The sequence below is a fragment of the Petaurus breviceps genome, unplaced genomic scaffold (assembly GCF_028583685.1).
Source record: "Petaurus breviceps papuanus isolate PSGF00001 unplaced genomic scaffold, PetGlider_PUasm1.0 37, whole genome shotgun sequence".
Classification (NCBI taxonomy): domain Eukaryota; kingdom Metazoa; phylum Chordata; class Mammalia; order Diprotodontia; family Petauridae; genus Petaurus; species Petaurus breviceps.
This window is the reverse complement of record NW_027186296.1, coordinates 38,826,022-38,841,581: the sequence shown is the minus strand read 5'-3', so window position 1 is coordinate 38,841,581 and position 15,560 is coordinate 38,826,022. Positions and strand designations below refer to the sequence as shown.

General features: G+C 44.2%; 1 protein-coding gene across 1 annotated transcript in view; it reads right to left on the bottom strand.

The window, feature by feature from the left end:
* IGDCC3 (immunoglobulin superfamily DCC subclass member 3) overlaps nt 1–15,560 on the bottom strand; it is a 66,529-nt gene that overhangs the window by 13,617 nt on the left and 37,352 nt on the right. Inside the window, exon 3 of the mRNA XM_069098279.1 lies at nt 922–1,066. Coding sequence (XP_068954380.1) covers nt 922–1,066 — 145 coding nt within the window. The remainder of the gene's footprint in view (nt 1–921; nt 1,067–15,560) is intronic.

The following is a 15,560-nucleotide window of genomic DNA, read 5'->3' as shown; positions in this document are numbered from 1 at the left end:
GAGAGAGAGAGGGAGAGAGAGAGGGAGAGAGAGAGAGAGAGAGAGAGAGAGAGAGAGAGAGAGAGAGAGAGAGAAGAGATGTTTTGTGGCTCTTTTTATAAAATAGATTTTTATAAGATAATGATTTTTATAAAATAATGAATCATGACTCCCTAATCTCCTGCTGTACAGGTCACACAGCCAATATATGTTAGGACTTGAACTCAGATCCTCCTGGCTTCAAGACCACTTCTCTATCCATTTCATCAAGCTACCTCTCAATGGAATATTTGAACTGATGTTAAGTGAAGAGAGCCAGAACAATTTACATAATGACCTTAATAATGGAAAAGAAAACCATACTCTAAGACTTCTGGTCTCTGATAAATACAGTGACTATACCGTATTGTGTACACCAGTGGCTACAGAAGATAGCAGGGAGAGCAGAGAGGTGGTAGCCAATGGGTACAGAATGAGGCATACATTTTTAGAGATGGTCAATGTGTTAGTTTGTTTTGTTTGTGACTCATTGTGACCAATGAGGAATATTTTATTATGAGGGAAAGAATCATTGGGAAGTAGCAGTGATATTTTAAAAAGGCATCAGTAAAACGTTTTTAAAAGAAATCTGTAGATAAAAGGATCCACAGATATCTAGTCTCTCTACCCACTCCCCACTTTATAAATGAAACTGCACCCCAGACAAATGAAGCAGAGCTAGGTTCCTGGCTCCCTGGTTGATGCTAATTCCATGACAACCCAGTGACATCCACAATAACATTTGCAAATGTCCTCTCACACACAACTACCCAGTCACCTCAGAGCACAAACATTGGTACAGATAGCCACCCTCACAGTCATTAATATCTCTAACAGCTACCTGTGACCACCATCAATTTGGATCTTTCTTAGTTTCTCTCCCACAGGAAGCTGCTCACTCACCTGTCATTTCTTGTGTCAATGGGAATATGGTTCTTCTCCCACAGGATGAGGGGCTTGGGAAGTCCGTGTATCTGGCACTGGAACCTGGCCACTCCACCCTCCTCACCCACCGTGGCCTGTGGGTGCACATGAAAGTCTGACATGGCTGGAAGGAGACAAGAGGGGAAGGGAGGGAAGTGGGGGGTCAGGAAGGGCATCAATGATTAGACTCAGAGAGGGCCATGGGAAGAGCTCTGGGGCAACATTCCTCCAAAAAACGACCTCATTCCTGGTTGTAGCTCTTGCATTTAAAGGTGTATACAAAGATTATGACAATGCAAATGAAAAGAAAAATATAAAAAGAATATTGCAAAACTACAGAGAACAAGAATGTCCCCAAAGAATAGATCAGAGAAGATATTTTTCTTACTTTATGGGTGTGGAAAGCTGCATATATTTTCAGATTTTTTTTTTGATGTATTGATTGGCTTTTACTTATTTTTCACTTCTCTTTTTTTTTAATTCTCTGCTATATAAGAAGAGTCTCTGAGAAGGAAAAGAAGGTTAGAGGGGAAATTTTAAGGGATATGAAAACAAAAGATATTACATATCCTAAATGTCAGTTACATGTAGTATTGTTTCTCTATTTAGAACATAAGTTCCTTGAGGACAGGTCTGTTTCAATTTTGTCTTTGTATACCCAGAGATTTGTTCAGTGCCTGGCATACAGTACTCAATTAATAAATGTTTGTTGATCACTTGAATAACTGACTGATTGGACAAGTCACACCATCCTTGTATCTGTATTGAGGTTTCCTACATCTGAGTATTGGTCCACACCTTCAATTCAATCTCCTTCCAACTCCAATATTTACTCCTTGAAATGCTATCAATCCTTCATGCCCCCAAAACATCATTTCATTAAAGTTTTCATTCTCACCTCTCCACAACTGAAGAAAGGATTATTGGTCTTGGACCTCAAAGAGAGCTCAGATCTAATCCAGAGGTTCTTAACTTAGGATCCCTGGATAGATTTAAAGGGGTAGGTGATTTGGATGGGGAGCTGGCTACATCTTTATTTCCACATAACTGTTTTCTTTCATGTTCTATACATTTCACATTTTTGTGACTAGGGGTCCATAGATTTCAGCAGACTGTCAAAAGGGTCCATGACACAAAAAAGGTTAAGAACCCCTTATTTTACAGGAAAAATAACAACATGATCTGGTACTCAGAGGCATGAAGGGGCTTGGCCAAGGTCATGCAGGTATTTAGTAGGGGTATAGGGATTTGAACCTCTATCATCTGACTCCAAATTCAGCACTCATCCCCATGCACCACATTACCTCTTGCCTTCCTCAAGCCCCTACCCTAATAGCAATTTGTGTCTGCCTCTTTTCTGCACTGATCATAGACAAAAGCTGGAACCCGGGTCATCTCACTGTCACTTCAGTATTGTTTTTACTATAAATAGATGTTAACCAAGCATCACATCTGCACCCCACTTTCTGCAGTCTCCTGCTGTACCCTCAGTTCTGGAACAGGGGCCCCACCCCAATGAGACCCTTTCTTAGAGCAAGGAAGGAGGATTGGGATTTAATCATCGAAGTGACAGACGAGTGGATGGTGAGGATTCTCAGACCCACCAATCTACATTTCAATGTGTCATAAATATTCAGAACTCTCTACTCCACCCCCACCCCCACCACTTTTTGGGGGATCTAAATTAACCCCTTGAACTCTGTATCCAGGGGAATGTGTACAGGGATGACTGACTGAGGTCCCCCCTCCCCAAAATAAAAAGTCCTGGTCGATGCTTTAGCCTTTTAAAATTGTATCATACTTCACACAAAGCCCCTGGGAAGTGAGGGGGGGGGGGAGGTGGCCAAGAGACTGTAACTGCTACAGGGTCCCTATTTCATTAATATCCATTTTGCTTCGAGTGCTGTGAGCCCAACTCACCATCTGTCCTCCCAGGCAGCCTGGGCCCCCTCCTTTCTGCCTCAGGCACTCCATCAACAGGGACAGTTGTTTCCCCCTCCTCTAAGGTGCCTCTTCCCCCTCCCCTATTCCCTTCAGTTAGGGAGAAGGGAAGCTTGGGAGGGCCCAAGGCACTAGACTGTTTGGTACCACCTCTGGTACTCACCTCCCAAGGCAGTCTCCTCTGGCCCTGGCCTCTTACCTTCCCCCTCCCCCCACCTTTGCTGGGAGCAGAATCTGTCACAGAATCATAGATTTAGGGTTCACTGAGTCCAATTCACTCATTCTACAGATAAGGAAACTGAGGCCTAGAGAGGTTAAGTGACCTGCCCAGGTACACAAGGCTAGAAAATAGTATCTGAATCCTGTATGACAACTTCTGATCTTAGGTGTCTATACTGCTGCCATGCCCATAGCAGCAAAATATATTTTTGAAGTTCCAGGCACAATGCCAAATAATATCGATGCTAGAGATATAAAGACCAAAAAAAAAAAAAAATAAATAAACAGTCCCTGCCCTTGAATAGCTTAGATTCTACTGATAGCATCCTTACCATTCATATATTGTTCAATATCAAAATGCTCTGAAAAATCCCTTGGGCCTATTCCTCCTTTCCCCACAGCCTTCAGAGTATCTGTAAACATGTGATTACGTACCTACACACACAAGCCTCCATAATATACAAATGTATATGAGCAGCAATGGACTGGCAAATGTTTAACAACCAGCTCTCCACCCATCCCCTCCCCCAAATGTACACTTTTAAGTTGACTCTGCATTATTAATATTTTCTCTTATTACTTTCTTAAGTCTAGACCAGGGATGGGGACCCTGGGGCCTCAAGGCTGCATGTGGCCCTGTAGGTCCTCAAGTGCAGCCCCTCTACTGAATCCAAACTTCACAGAACAAAAGGATTTGTGTGTAAAACTTGGACTCAGTCAAAAGGCCATACCCAAGAACCTAGAAGGCCCCGGGTGGCATCAACAGGTTCCCCACCGCTGGTCTAGACAATCAACAAAATGATAAACCAAGCTCAGATTTGTAGCATTTGTTCATTTCAGAAGTTAAGAGGTAGTCTGAGGTAGTTCCAGCACACTCCTGTAATGTCTGTGGATGTGTGTCTGAATGTGTGTGTGTAAGTTTATATACACATACACACATATATTCATATATACAAGTCCACATTTATACTCTTATGTATATGTTCATGCCTGCCAGTGTCTCTGTATAATTCTGTATCTGTGCATGTTAGTCTTTGTAGGTATGTGTATGTAGAAATGCATGAGATTTAGAGCTGAGAAGGACCCTGGAGGCCATCTATTCCAATGAGGTTCATACAAGTTAAGTGACTTGCTTAAGGTAACACAGGCACTAAGTGGAAGCACTGAAATTCGAACCCAGGTCCCGCTGACTCAAAAACCAGTACATGTTCCACTAGACCACACTTTTATGCCTGAGGAGTTGGTGACCTGAGGTGAAAAAAATCACTGGGACTAGGATCAAAGGACCCAGGTTCAAGTCCTGACTGACTGACTGCCTCTTCAGTTCTGTCACACTGGCTAAATCACTTTACTTTTCTGAACCTCAGTTTTCCCATCTGTAAAATGAAGATAATAATAATTGTACTACTTAGGCCAGCCAGTTTAGGATTTAGGGCACAACAACCAAGTCTGGCCCCAGGGGAAGCTCCTGGTTCAGTTGCTTTGGAAATCAGGGCTCTAGGCTGATGTCTCCTCCACCATACTGAGTCCTTCAGTCAGTGGGAAAAAATGAGAAAAGGAAAATATTCATTCAACCAGAAAAACTTGATTTTCCTTGACCCTAAAAAAGAGATATAAGAAAACCCTTCAGCCCTTCCCCCTACTGCTTTGCAGAGGGTAGGGAAATCATTGGCATCATCCATTGTACATGTCAGATTTTTTTCTATGTATTGATCCATTTTTTTCTGAATTTTTTTCTTTGTTAATTTTTTTAATGTTCTTTGTGATAGGGGACAGCTCTCTGGGAAGAGGACTGAAAAGGAAACTGGGAAATCTTGGTACTATAAAAACAAAAGGTATCACTAAAAATATTTTTTAAAAGATGAAACTTGCGCACGAGTGCAAGTACACACACACAGACACACACACACATCCTTACCATAGTCTTAAGTACTTTCTTGTTCATCAACCTGCACCCAGATCACCTCCCACCTGGGAGGCCAAGAGAGAGGGATGCCTGAAGTGGGACGTTAAAGCTAATCCTGACCAGTCATTGGATGTCTGCGCCCTTTGCAGAAATGGGTCTCCACTGCTTCTAATGCTCTTTAGAGGATGAGAGCCCTTTTTCCTGGGCACAGAGAGCATGAGCCTGGCCTTGCACCCAAACATATTTCCTAGTCTTATAACTAAGCTGGGGGGTGGAGGGAAGGGGGGGCGGGGTTGAGAGGCCTGGATTCCACAAGCCCTTTCCCTCATTGTGTTATCAAAGCCATAAGGACAGCTTAGAAGGTTTTGACTAAAACCACTAAACCAGGAGGGTTAGGAGGGCACATGAAATTTGGAAAGAAAAAGAAAATTAGGGGCTTTTCCACCAGTTCTAAGAAGCAGTGGAAGACTTACTGGACATTCCATGTCTGGGCCCCAATCCCCAAACCCTAACCTCTAGAACAAAGGGGTCATCCTCTTTTGTGTTATGGATTCGTGCCCCAGAGTAATGTTTTTGAGTAACTGAAAGAAATGCTAAATTTCCATCAGAATATAGTGAAAAATAAAGATGTATTTTTTTTCCCCTTCCAAGTACACAGACTTCCTGAAATCTATCCATGGACCCCTGACCCCAGGTTAAAAACACTGCTCTAGAGAAACAGAGAAACTTCATAGCTCCTGACTCCTTAACAGTGAGGACCAGATGTGGCCCCAGGGCCCTGCTTCACCCAGGGAGCTGGGAGGGAGGGGGTGCCGTATAGAGCCAGGGGGTGAGGGGGGAGGGGGAAGGAGCCCTTTCTCCCCTCCGTACTCCAGCTGGCGAGGAGCCTGTGCTGCCTCTACCCAAGGGACCCTGGGGAGAAACTAATGCAGTTGCCTCCTCATTAAAGGGCTTAATCCTTTTGTGTTTCCCTCCTCCTCTCCCTAGAGACTTACCAGCCAAAGGCAAAGCTAAATTGTTACTGAAGAGAAAGGGCTGGTGGAAGGCTAAGGCAGGGAGAGAGTGGATTCTGTTTTGGGGAGGACTGAAGATAGAGAAAATGTTGCCCCAACTAGCACTGATTCCCTTATGGCCACCCCCCTCCCCTGCCCCCATTGCTGTAAGCCATGGAGTATATTAGAAATATAATTTGGGGATCACAGAATGTTAGAGCTGGAAACAACTTTAGAAAAGACAAAATCTGGTGCTTCATTCAGAGGTAAAATGACCCACCCAGGGTCACAAGACTAGTTAGTGTCTCTGAAACAGGGCTTCCCATTAGAATTAGACATCTCAAGACTAGATATCACTTTGCTATTTTTTTTGTCTCTAAAGCACTTAATCCATATTTGTTGATTGGTTAATGGCTGTAAATCCCTTGAATTGCCCCCTAATATATATTCATATATATACAATTATATATACATATGATATATAAGCATATATCTGCTTATATATGTGATATATAGGTATATAGGATATTAAGTGTATGCTCTCCTATATACTCTAATTTATGATATTTAATAATAATATATATTTAAAGTGAGGCTTTAGTCTCCCTCCCCCATGTTATTCATGGCAAAAGGGATTAGGGCTGGACAGTATGTCATTTCATGGGTATTAGGAATTCCTGACGAGGGAGGGAGCTATCTCTACTGAGGACGGTGGGGACCTCATAGTCTTAAAGAGTTGCCCAGGGCACTGAGAGATTAAATAATTGGCTCAGGGTCACACAGCCACTAGGTATCAGAGAAGAAATTTGAACATTGAGCCTCCTGGCTCCAAGGTTAATTTTTGAATCTGCCAAAGCATGCTGTCTTAGCATTTACTTCAATACCCAGGATTCAATACCCAGTTCCGCTAGAGAGCAATATAAATTTCAGGTGATGACTTACCAAGACATTTTGGGCATGCAACTCAAATCTAGCCATGCAAAGAAAGCTTCCTCCCAGAAGACCCCAGCAGCTTGAACCAACACCAGCCCTCCAAGGTGATGTAATTCAGCGTGGGGTGGGAATACAGAGAAGTGGAAGCAATGTGCCTGAAGCCATCACCAACCCCTCCCCCAATTCACCCTGGTTTGAGCTAACAAGAGAGGTGTTTATTAGTGCAAAGCACTGCAGGTGATGTGTGGGCTCCAGAGACTGGGCTCCATCTGCCTGGGGAAATGGTTCTTCTCTCTACACCTGCTCTGCCCATAAGCACAACCTGTGGGGAAACTGGGCTGACCACTCCTTGCAGATCTGTGAGAGGCTGATGAATGAAGAAATCATTCCGGGCCTGTGTGGAGATGTGGTCTTCTCCAAGCAATGAATGAATGAATGAAAAATCATTTTACTATGTAACAAGCCACTACAGAAAAGCAGAGTCCTTGCTCTCAAGGAGCTCACATTATAATTGTCCAGTTGTATCTGACTAAACTGTGACCCTATTTGGGGTCTTCTTGGCAAAGATACTAGCATGGTTTGCCATTTCCTTCTCATTTTACAGATGAGGAAACTGAGGCAAGCAGAGCTAAGTGACTTGCCCAGGGTCACACAGCTAGGAAGTATCTGTGGACAAATTTGAACTCAGGTCCTCCTGACTCCAGGCCCCCATTTGCATCACCTCACTTTATAGCAGAGAGACAAATAGTTTGGCTGATAGTTTGTAAACATTCCCCCTATTTCTCAGCCAGACTTGCCAAAGCTAACTGGAGCCTCTGGGAATCTTCCAAGGCACTTCCAACTTCCAGGCAGAATTTTTCTCTCAGGAATAATAATCCTCTCTCCAATAGCTCCAGTTCTCCCCACCAGTGTTGCAGAATGGGAACATCCCTGGTTGGCAAACCTATTCTTGGCTCTGGTTGACTTCTCTGGAATAGGCTGTAAATTCATTTTGAGCAGGGATTGTTTCATTCTTTGTACTTGTATCCCCAGGGCCTAGCATAGTGCCTGCCCCCTAGTACTGCTTAAAAACACTCATTGATTGATTAATTGATACTGTCCTAGGGGTATAAGCTAAGGGATAAGCAAATTCTAAAACCCAGCAATAAGAATTTGGAAGGCCCATCTTACTGTCAGCCACAAACTGTTTTCCCAAATCATAGGCTCATAGGATCATCAGATTTAAAGCTAAGAGGAACCTCAGCTGTCTTATACTCTGATGCACTCTAATGGTCCTGGAGCTAGAGGATCTGAGTTCAAATTTCAGTCCTGTCTGTGTGACCTAGGCAAAGTCAATCTCCTTCTCTGGGCTACTTACTTGTAAAATGAAGGGATTGGACTAAGGGTCTCTGAAATCTCTCCCAGCTCTAAATCTATGGTCCTCTCCTCTTATTCTAACCCTCTCATTTAATTTTTTTTATTGATGTTTTTGTTTCCCTCCCCTATCCTGTGAACCTTCCCTTGTAACAAAGGTTTAAAAAGGTAGGGGGAGGAGGGAGCAATTTCTAACTAAACAACACATAAGCCAAGTCTGACAGTTTATGCAATGTTCAACACCCATTATCCTCAATCTCTACAAAGAAGGGAGGAAGGTGCATTTTCTCATCTCTGTGCCTTCATTTTACAGATACAGAAGCCCAGTGACACTCGAGGAAGATATTCCCACAGGACTGCATGGTGGCTCGAGGCCCAGGAGCAGTATCTGAGACCCCAGGAACTCAGGAGAAAGCAGCACTTTGAAAAGATGGGGAAAATTTACCTTTTCCCCAATACAGAGCTCATCTGTGTTAGAGCTTCTAGGTCCTATACCCTGGGCTGAAACTGATTAGCTAATGTGCTAATGGTCAGCCACCAGTAGAGACACACACACAGACACAGACACAGACACACACACAAAACCTATCTCAGAAATACAGCCTTTCTCCCCCACCTGGGGGAGAACCTGGGTTCAAATATTGCCTCCTAGCTTAGGCAAGTCACTTAACTTCCCCAGGCCTCAATTTCCTTGTTTACAAAATGAGGGGGTTAAACCAGGTAGCCTCTAAGGTCCGTTCAGCTCTGGATGTGTGATGCAGAGACGCAAGACCCCCGCTACTGTGAAAGCTTGGGGTGAGTCTGTGGGAGGTTTGATACTGAGGATGGATGCTGGTCAATGAAGTCTATGGATCAGGAAAATTTGTAGGATGGAGGCCCTGGGGGGAGGGGGAGGAGGAATGAAACATTTACTCCCAAAAAGTTTTGAGATAAAACTTCCCCACATCCCCCGCCCCCTCTGGCCACTGGGCTCCAAACTTCAAGGCAGGGATCAGGGGAAGGGGGAGGGGCCAGCTTTACAGCAAAGCAATCCAAAGAAAGAGGAAGGAAACAAAAATGGTAGGGCAGGAAATGACTCCCTGATACCCCCTATAAATCACCTGGGGAGGGGGAGGAGGGAGGTCTACTAGGAGACCAAAGGCAGCTCAGGAAGGGGAGGGAAGGGCTTTCCTCTGGGGCCACTGGACTTGGGTTATGTCTTGCCTGGTCCTGATTAGAGAAAATGGAAAAGGGGGAGAGGAGAAGCTAAAGGGATGAGGGGTAGAGGAAGAAGCAGGAAGAAGGATGGTACAGATTGGGGCTGGTGGAATGAAGCTGCCTGATTAATACATCCAAATCTGGGCTATTTGAGCCTCAAGACCTTCTCCAATACTGAAGCCACTGGCCACAAAGGTACCCTGTTATGGACCTCTGATAATACAGGTTTATTACTATCTGAAATTCAGAGAAATATGGGTCAGAATCAGTAACTCTCCCCAACCTCCATCATCACACAGATGTTCTGTAAAAGTCCAAAAGAAAGAACCCGGGACATAGCCTCCCTCCAAAAGGGGCCCCACCATATTTAAATTATTTTACCAAGAGCTCCCTTAATGGATTTATTTGTGACAGAAGGGCTCCATGCTGACATAGGATACTCTAATATGGTCTCTCTTCTCTTTTGGAGACAGAGGATATAGCTATAAATCCTGCCTCTGATACAATTAATCAATAATAAAATAAATAATAAATGAAACAAAATAAAATAAATAATAAATTAAAGGTTTACTATGTGTCAGTCACTGTGCTAAGAGCTAGGGATACAAGAAGAGGCAAAAGATAGTCCTTGCCTTCAAGAAGCTCACAATCTAAACAAATGCAAATATGTACAAAACAAGCTGAACACAGGACAAGTAGGAAATAGTTAATACAGGGAAGACAGCAGAATTCTGAGGATTGGGGAAGACTTCCAATAAGAGATGGGATTTTAGGTGAGATTTAAAGGAAGCCAAGGTATGATCTCTGGCACATCATTGAACCCTTCTGTGCCTCAGTTTCCTCCTCTGTGAGAAGGCTAGACTGGATAACCTTGAAAGTCCCTTCCATCTCTAAATTTATGATTTCTCTTCCTGTCTCCAACAGGCTAGGACCCCTACCACCCAATAGATCTAGTAAGTAAAGCCTCATAAATCCAGGCTACCAGCTACTCTCCATCCCCATCTCTACTACTCTATCACTGACCAGGAAAACCCAAACTGCAGACCTTTTTCCTATACTAACTTATTTCTCTCTACCCATCCCCAACAAAATTTTAAAATTAACACCATTTGTTAAAATTAATGACATGTGGAGCCCTCCCTTAGAACAAAGGAAAACAATTCATCAAAACCAGCCCCTTCTGGCAAGCGTATACAGTGCTGTACACCCATAGCCCCACACCTTTCTGCAGAGAAGAGCCTATTTTATCCTGTTTTCTGGGAAAGAAGATTCTTCACTGCAATTATTCTGAATTCAACTACTTGTTAGTGTCTTGCATTGCTTTGCAATGTGTTCATTTCTGGTCAGCCACACGGGACCCTAGAATACAAAAAATGAGTCCAACCTCCTGATTTTTGTAGATAAAAAAAACTGGGGCCCACTTAAATGACATAACCCATCCACCCATCACACAGCTAGGAAATGGCAGAGACTCACGCCCTTCTGTCCCTTCTCCTAGGGGGACTTAACACATCAGAATTTGTAGCCTCTACACAGATGAAGTGTGGGTGGGGGAATGGAGGGGGAGGGAGTGAGCACATTATAAATCAAAGTCAAACCAACTACTGAGCCTTGTCAGCTTCTTACTCCTTTGGTATGGGGGCCTTTTAAGAGGCCCCAATAAACACACTCTTCATAGGAAGAAGCCAGGCCCAGTAATTGGGGCCTTGATTTCTCCAGTAAAATGTTTACAAAGCCCATAAACTCATGCCTTTATTGGTCCTGGCTCATTCGCTGGATTGGAAGTAGCTCTCAGAGGTGTAATTAAAGCACCTGCTGTTGGCCTACAACATCTAGCTCTGTTCTCCAGCCGGGTCCCTAGCTAGAGACCTCAGCATCAGGGATGTCAGGTGTGGGTGTCCCCACATAGCTGTGGGGCAGGGCCGCTGCCCTGATAATCAGGCCAATGAACCTTCTCACATCTGTACAATGCTTCTTACTTTTCAGAGAGCCTTCTCTTTGGTCTTTGAAACACCATGGGAATTATTATCCCATCTGACAGATAAGAAAACAAAGGCTTCTAGAGAGATTCTGCGACTTGCTATAGGAAATCTTGAAAGTTAGTGGCAGAGTCAACAGAGATCTCTTGACTCCTGGACCAGAACCACCACATAGCAATGGCCTCTCCAACCTTCCCACCAGCTGTGCCCCAGCTGTATTGCTGGCCATTGGCTTGAATCAGGGGGCATTTCCCACCCAGCCCAGCTGTGGCAGAGCAGGGAAAGTCAGGAAAAGGGGTGAAGAGCCTTCTATTTTTTCCTTCCCTTGAACCCTGCCCCCCACTTCCAAAAAACAACAACAAAGTGAAGGCCTGGGTTTAGATTCTAAGCCCTAAATAGTAGCTCTAAGGGGAGGCATGGCCTGGTGGTGGGGGAAGTAGCTGGTAGGGGTGGGAGATTCCCTAGATTTACAAATGGAATAAAAGAATCACAACAGGCCCCACTCAGCCTTGCTCAAAGGAATGATTTATTTATCTGGGGCCTTTGCCTGGATGACCCTGCCCTGGGGAGCCTCTGAATCGTCTTTGTCTGTCCCTGGGCCTCCTCACCTCCCACTCTCAGACCCAAGCCCCTGAATCCTACCCCCTCCTGTTCTCATCAGCTCCCACCCCCTACTCAATCTCTGGGCCCCATTTCTTACACAAAAGCCAACTTTGTCTTTAAAGTGAGCAGCCATAAATCCACACTTCTTCTGTCCTCTGCCTCCTAAAACAGGGAGCAGAAAGGGAGGGAGGAAAGGGCACAGGGAAAGGGGGAAGGGGAGGAAGGTGCTCCGTTTCAGAAAGGCAGCTTCATCAGCTGCCCATTGGCCAGTCCAGGGTGAGGGCGGCAGGTTGCCTTATGGCCTCATCTTGGCTTTAGATGGACAGAAAAAAGCATGAAGCAGCTGCTGGGGAGACACAATCTGGGGTTCTCCATCTGGCTGTATACTAGGTTTTTTATAACACAGAGGGAATTAAAGCCTCCAATCTTCTGCCAATATTCTTTAATCTCCATAACAAGGAAGTCATGCTCCAGCACCACAATAATTCACCTTTCTATGGGGAATTAAGGTTTTCAAAGCTCTTTGCACAAACCCTAATTTGATTTTCACAACAATCTTGTACCAGCTTTATTGATGAGGAAACTAAGGACAATTTGCAACTTGTGTAGGGTCACATAGCTAGTAAGAACTCAGATCTTGCTGAATCAAGGTCCTTTCTTCTATCCATTTCTCCCATAGGATAAGTGTAGGTTAATAGCTAGGTAGGTATCCTTCTACCAGACCCTAGGGGTTGCCTGATTCTCCAATCACTATTGTCATTACTACCAATATAATCACCACCACCTGCTCAACAGAACTTTTTATAGTGTGTGAAGTGTGCTTTATATCCATTAATCCATCAATCAACAAGTATTTATTTATCAACCACCATGTGCCAGAGGCTATGATAGGCACCAGGGATACAAAGACAAAAGTAAACAATCCCTACCCTCAAGGAACTTACATTCTTTTGGGGGAAAGTGGAAGAACATCTTACCCCATTGTGTAGGGGTATACTTTATATGGTATCTTTTTAAAGAAATATTTATATACTGTCTAGGTATATAATACTTTGTAATATCTTCTGAAATTCAGATCTGATCTTATCATACCCCTATCCCACTCCAGTGGGCAGCTAGATGGGACAATGGACAGAGTACCAGGCCTGAAGTCAAGAAGATTCATCTTCCTGAGTTCAAATCTGGCCTCATACACTTAATAGCTGTGTGACCCTAGGCAAGTCACTTAACCTTCTTTGCTTCAGTTTCCTCATCTGTAAAATGAGCTTGAGAAGGAAATGACAAATCACTCCAGTATCTTTGGCAAGAAAATCCCAAATAGGGTCACAAAGAGTTGGACAAGACTGAAAACAACTAACCAACTGAAGCAGACTCCAATGGCTCCCTAATACATCCAGGATCAAATATAAAATCTTCTGTTTGTCTTTGAAAGTCATTTAAAAGACCCAACCCCTTTCCTACCTTTCTAGTCTTCTTATACCTTCTTCCCCTTCATGTTATTCTGACACCCTTCAACGCTGGCCTCCCTGCTGCTTCTGGAACAAAATTCTGTCTCCCAACTGCAGTTGTTTCTACTGACTGTCCCCCACACCTGGAACACTCTCTCTCCTCATCTCTGCTTTCTGGCTTCCTTGGCTTCTGTCAAGTCTCATGGAAAGTCCCCCATCCTGCAAGAATGCATTCCTTAACCTCAGTGCCTTCCCTCTGAGGGCACCCCCATTTGTCCTGTACAGTCTGGTGTGTGCATGGCTGTCACTGTGTTATCTCCCTTATCAGACTGTGCACTCCTCCAGGGCAGGGTCTGCTTGTTTTTTACCTTTCTTTGTATTCCCAGTGCCTAGCACAGTGCCCAGAACATAGCAGGTCCTTGGGCGATGCTACATGACTTTCTATAGAGTAAGAAATGTCAATTAGAGATTGTGGGAGTATTCTATAAAGGGTGAGTTGAGGGGAACCTTGGAGAATATTGGGACAGCTCAGGTCATATAGAATACAAGTCGCATCACCAGAACTCATCCCATGGAGCCTCCCAAGTAGCCCTATCCATCGTGGCAGCCACCTTCCCCCGCATAACAGAGACAAAAGAGATGTTTGGGGTGATCCAGTCGAGTGTGTTTGTTTTCATTTTTGTTTTGGCGCATCCTGGTTCCAAGAACAGTGCTGGTATACAGCTGGTACTTAAATCAATGTTCATTGAATTGCTCTCAATTAATCCCTTCCCTAAACCTAAACCTAAAGACAGCTGGATTTTAGGGATGGAAAAGAGAGAGAATGAGGATAGTGCAGGGTTGAAGCAACAAAAGGAATTATCTGGAAAGCCACTCTGAATACAGTTCAATGACAGTGTATCATTCCTGAGAGGATGTGCTCTCACACCCTATCTAACTCCTTCCTAAGAATCTTGAGAAGATCCAGTTGTACAGTCTGGAACCTCCAAAGGCCCCCTGGACATTTCCATGCCTGGGTCCTGCTCTCACCTTAAACTTAACATGTGTATGTCTCATCTTCCCTGAGAGGCCAGCCCAATGTTCCACTTCCCCTTATTTTGAAGGCAAGGAAGCCGAGACATAGAAACGTGAAATAATCCAGGATTCAAATCCAGGTCTCCTGACTCCAAGCCCAAGGCATTTTCCACTACCCTGCTCTGCCCTCTCTGTAGAAATACACACATTTATTTATACACCTGGTCAGGCCAAGATCACAGGCCTAAGTACCTTACAAGCACCCTCCCAGAAACAGGAAAGCATAATTACCCAAGATGCATAGCATCGCAGAGATACACACACACACACACACACACACACACACACACACATCCATGCAAAGATACCAGCAAGCCTAAGAATGCACAGAAAGAGCTCCACACCAGCACAAACACACACACACACACACACACACACACACACAGCTCTTCAATGAGCTCCACACAGCTGACTTCATTTTAATTGAATCCCCTCAGGGTTTTTGGTACAAGCTTTATAGTGCATAACTAATACCGATGAGCAAGCTTGATAAAGGTGGCATTATTACTCTACTAATGGGTCACTTCATCCACAAAGGCTTCCTAATTTATTTGAAAACAGGTTCCTGAGCCACAAGTAATGGGGCATATATACCAGACTGGCTCCCCCCTGCCCTTCTCTAGGGCCAGGACCTTTTCAAATGTGGGCTAGTATTATATGGGCTAATCAAAAGCTGGAAACCAACTGCTCAAGCATCGGGGAATGGCTGAACAAGTGTGGCATATGAATGCACTTAGTCCTTATGGCATTCACTGTAAGGACTGGCGACTGTGAGGCATTCAGAGAATTCTGGGGACACTTGAGGGGAGCGATATGGGCGTGAAGAGACCAGAGGCAGAAGAAAGAAGTACACAACGCCTGGAACAACATAAATACGGTCAAGGTGGACAGGCCACCCAATTCTGGCCCAACCCAACTGTCAATGTCGGTACCCTAATTGTCAAAGCTAAAGGGCACAGCTCTCCTTTCTTTT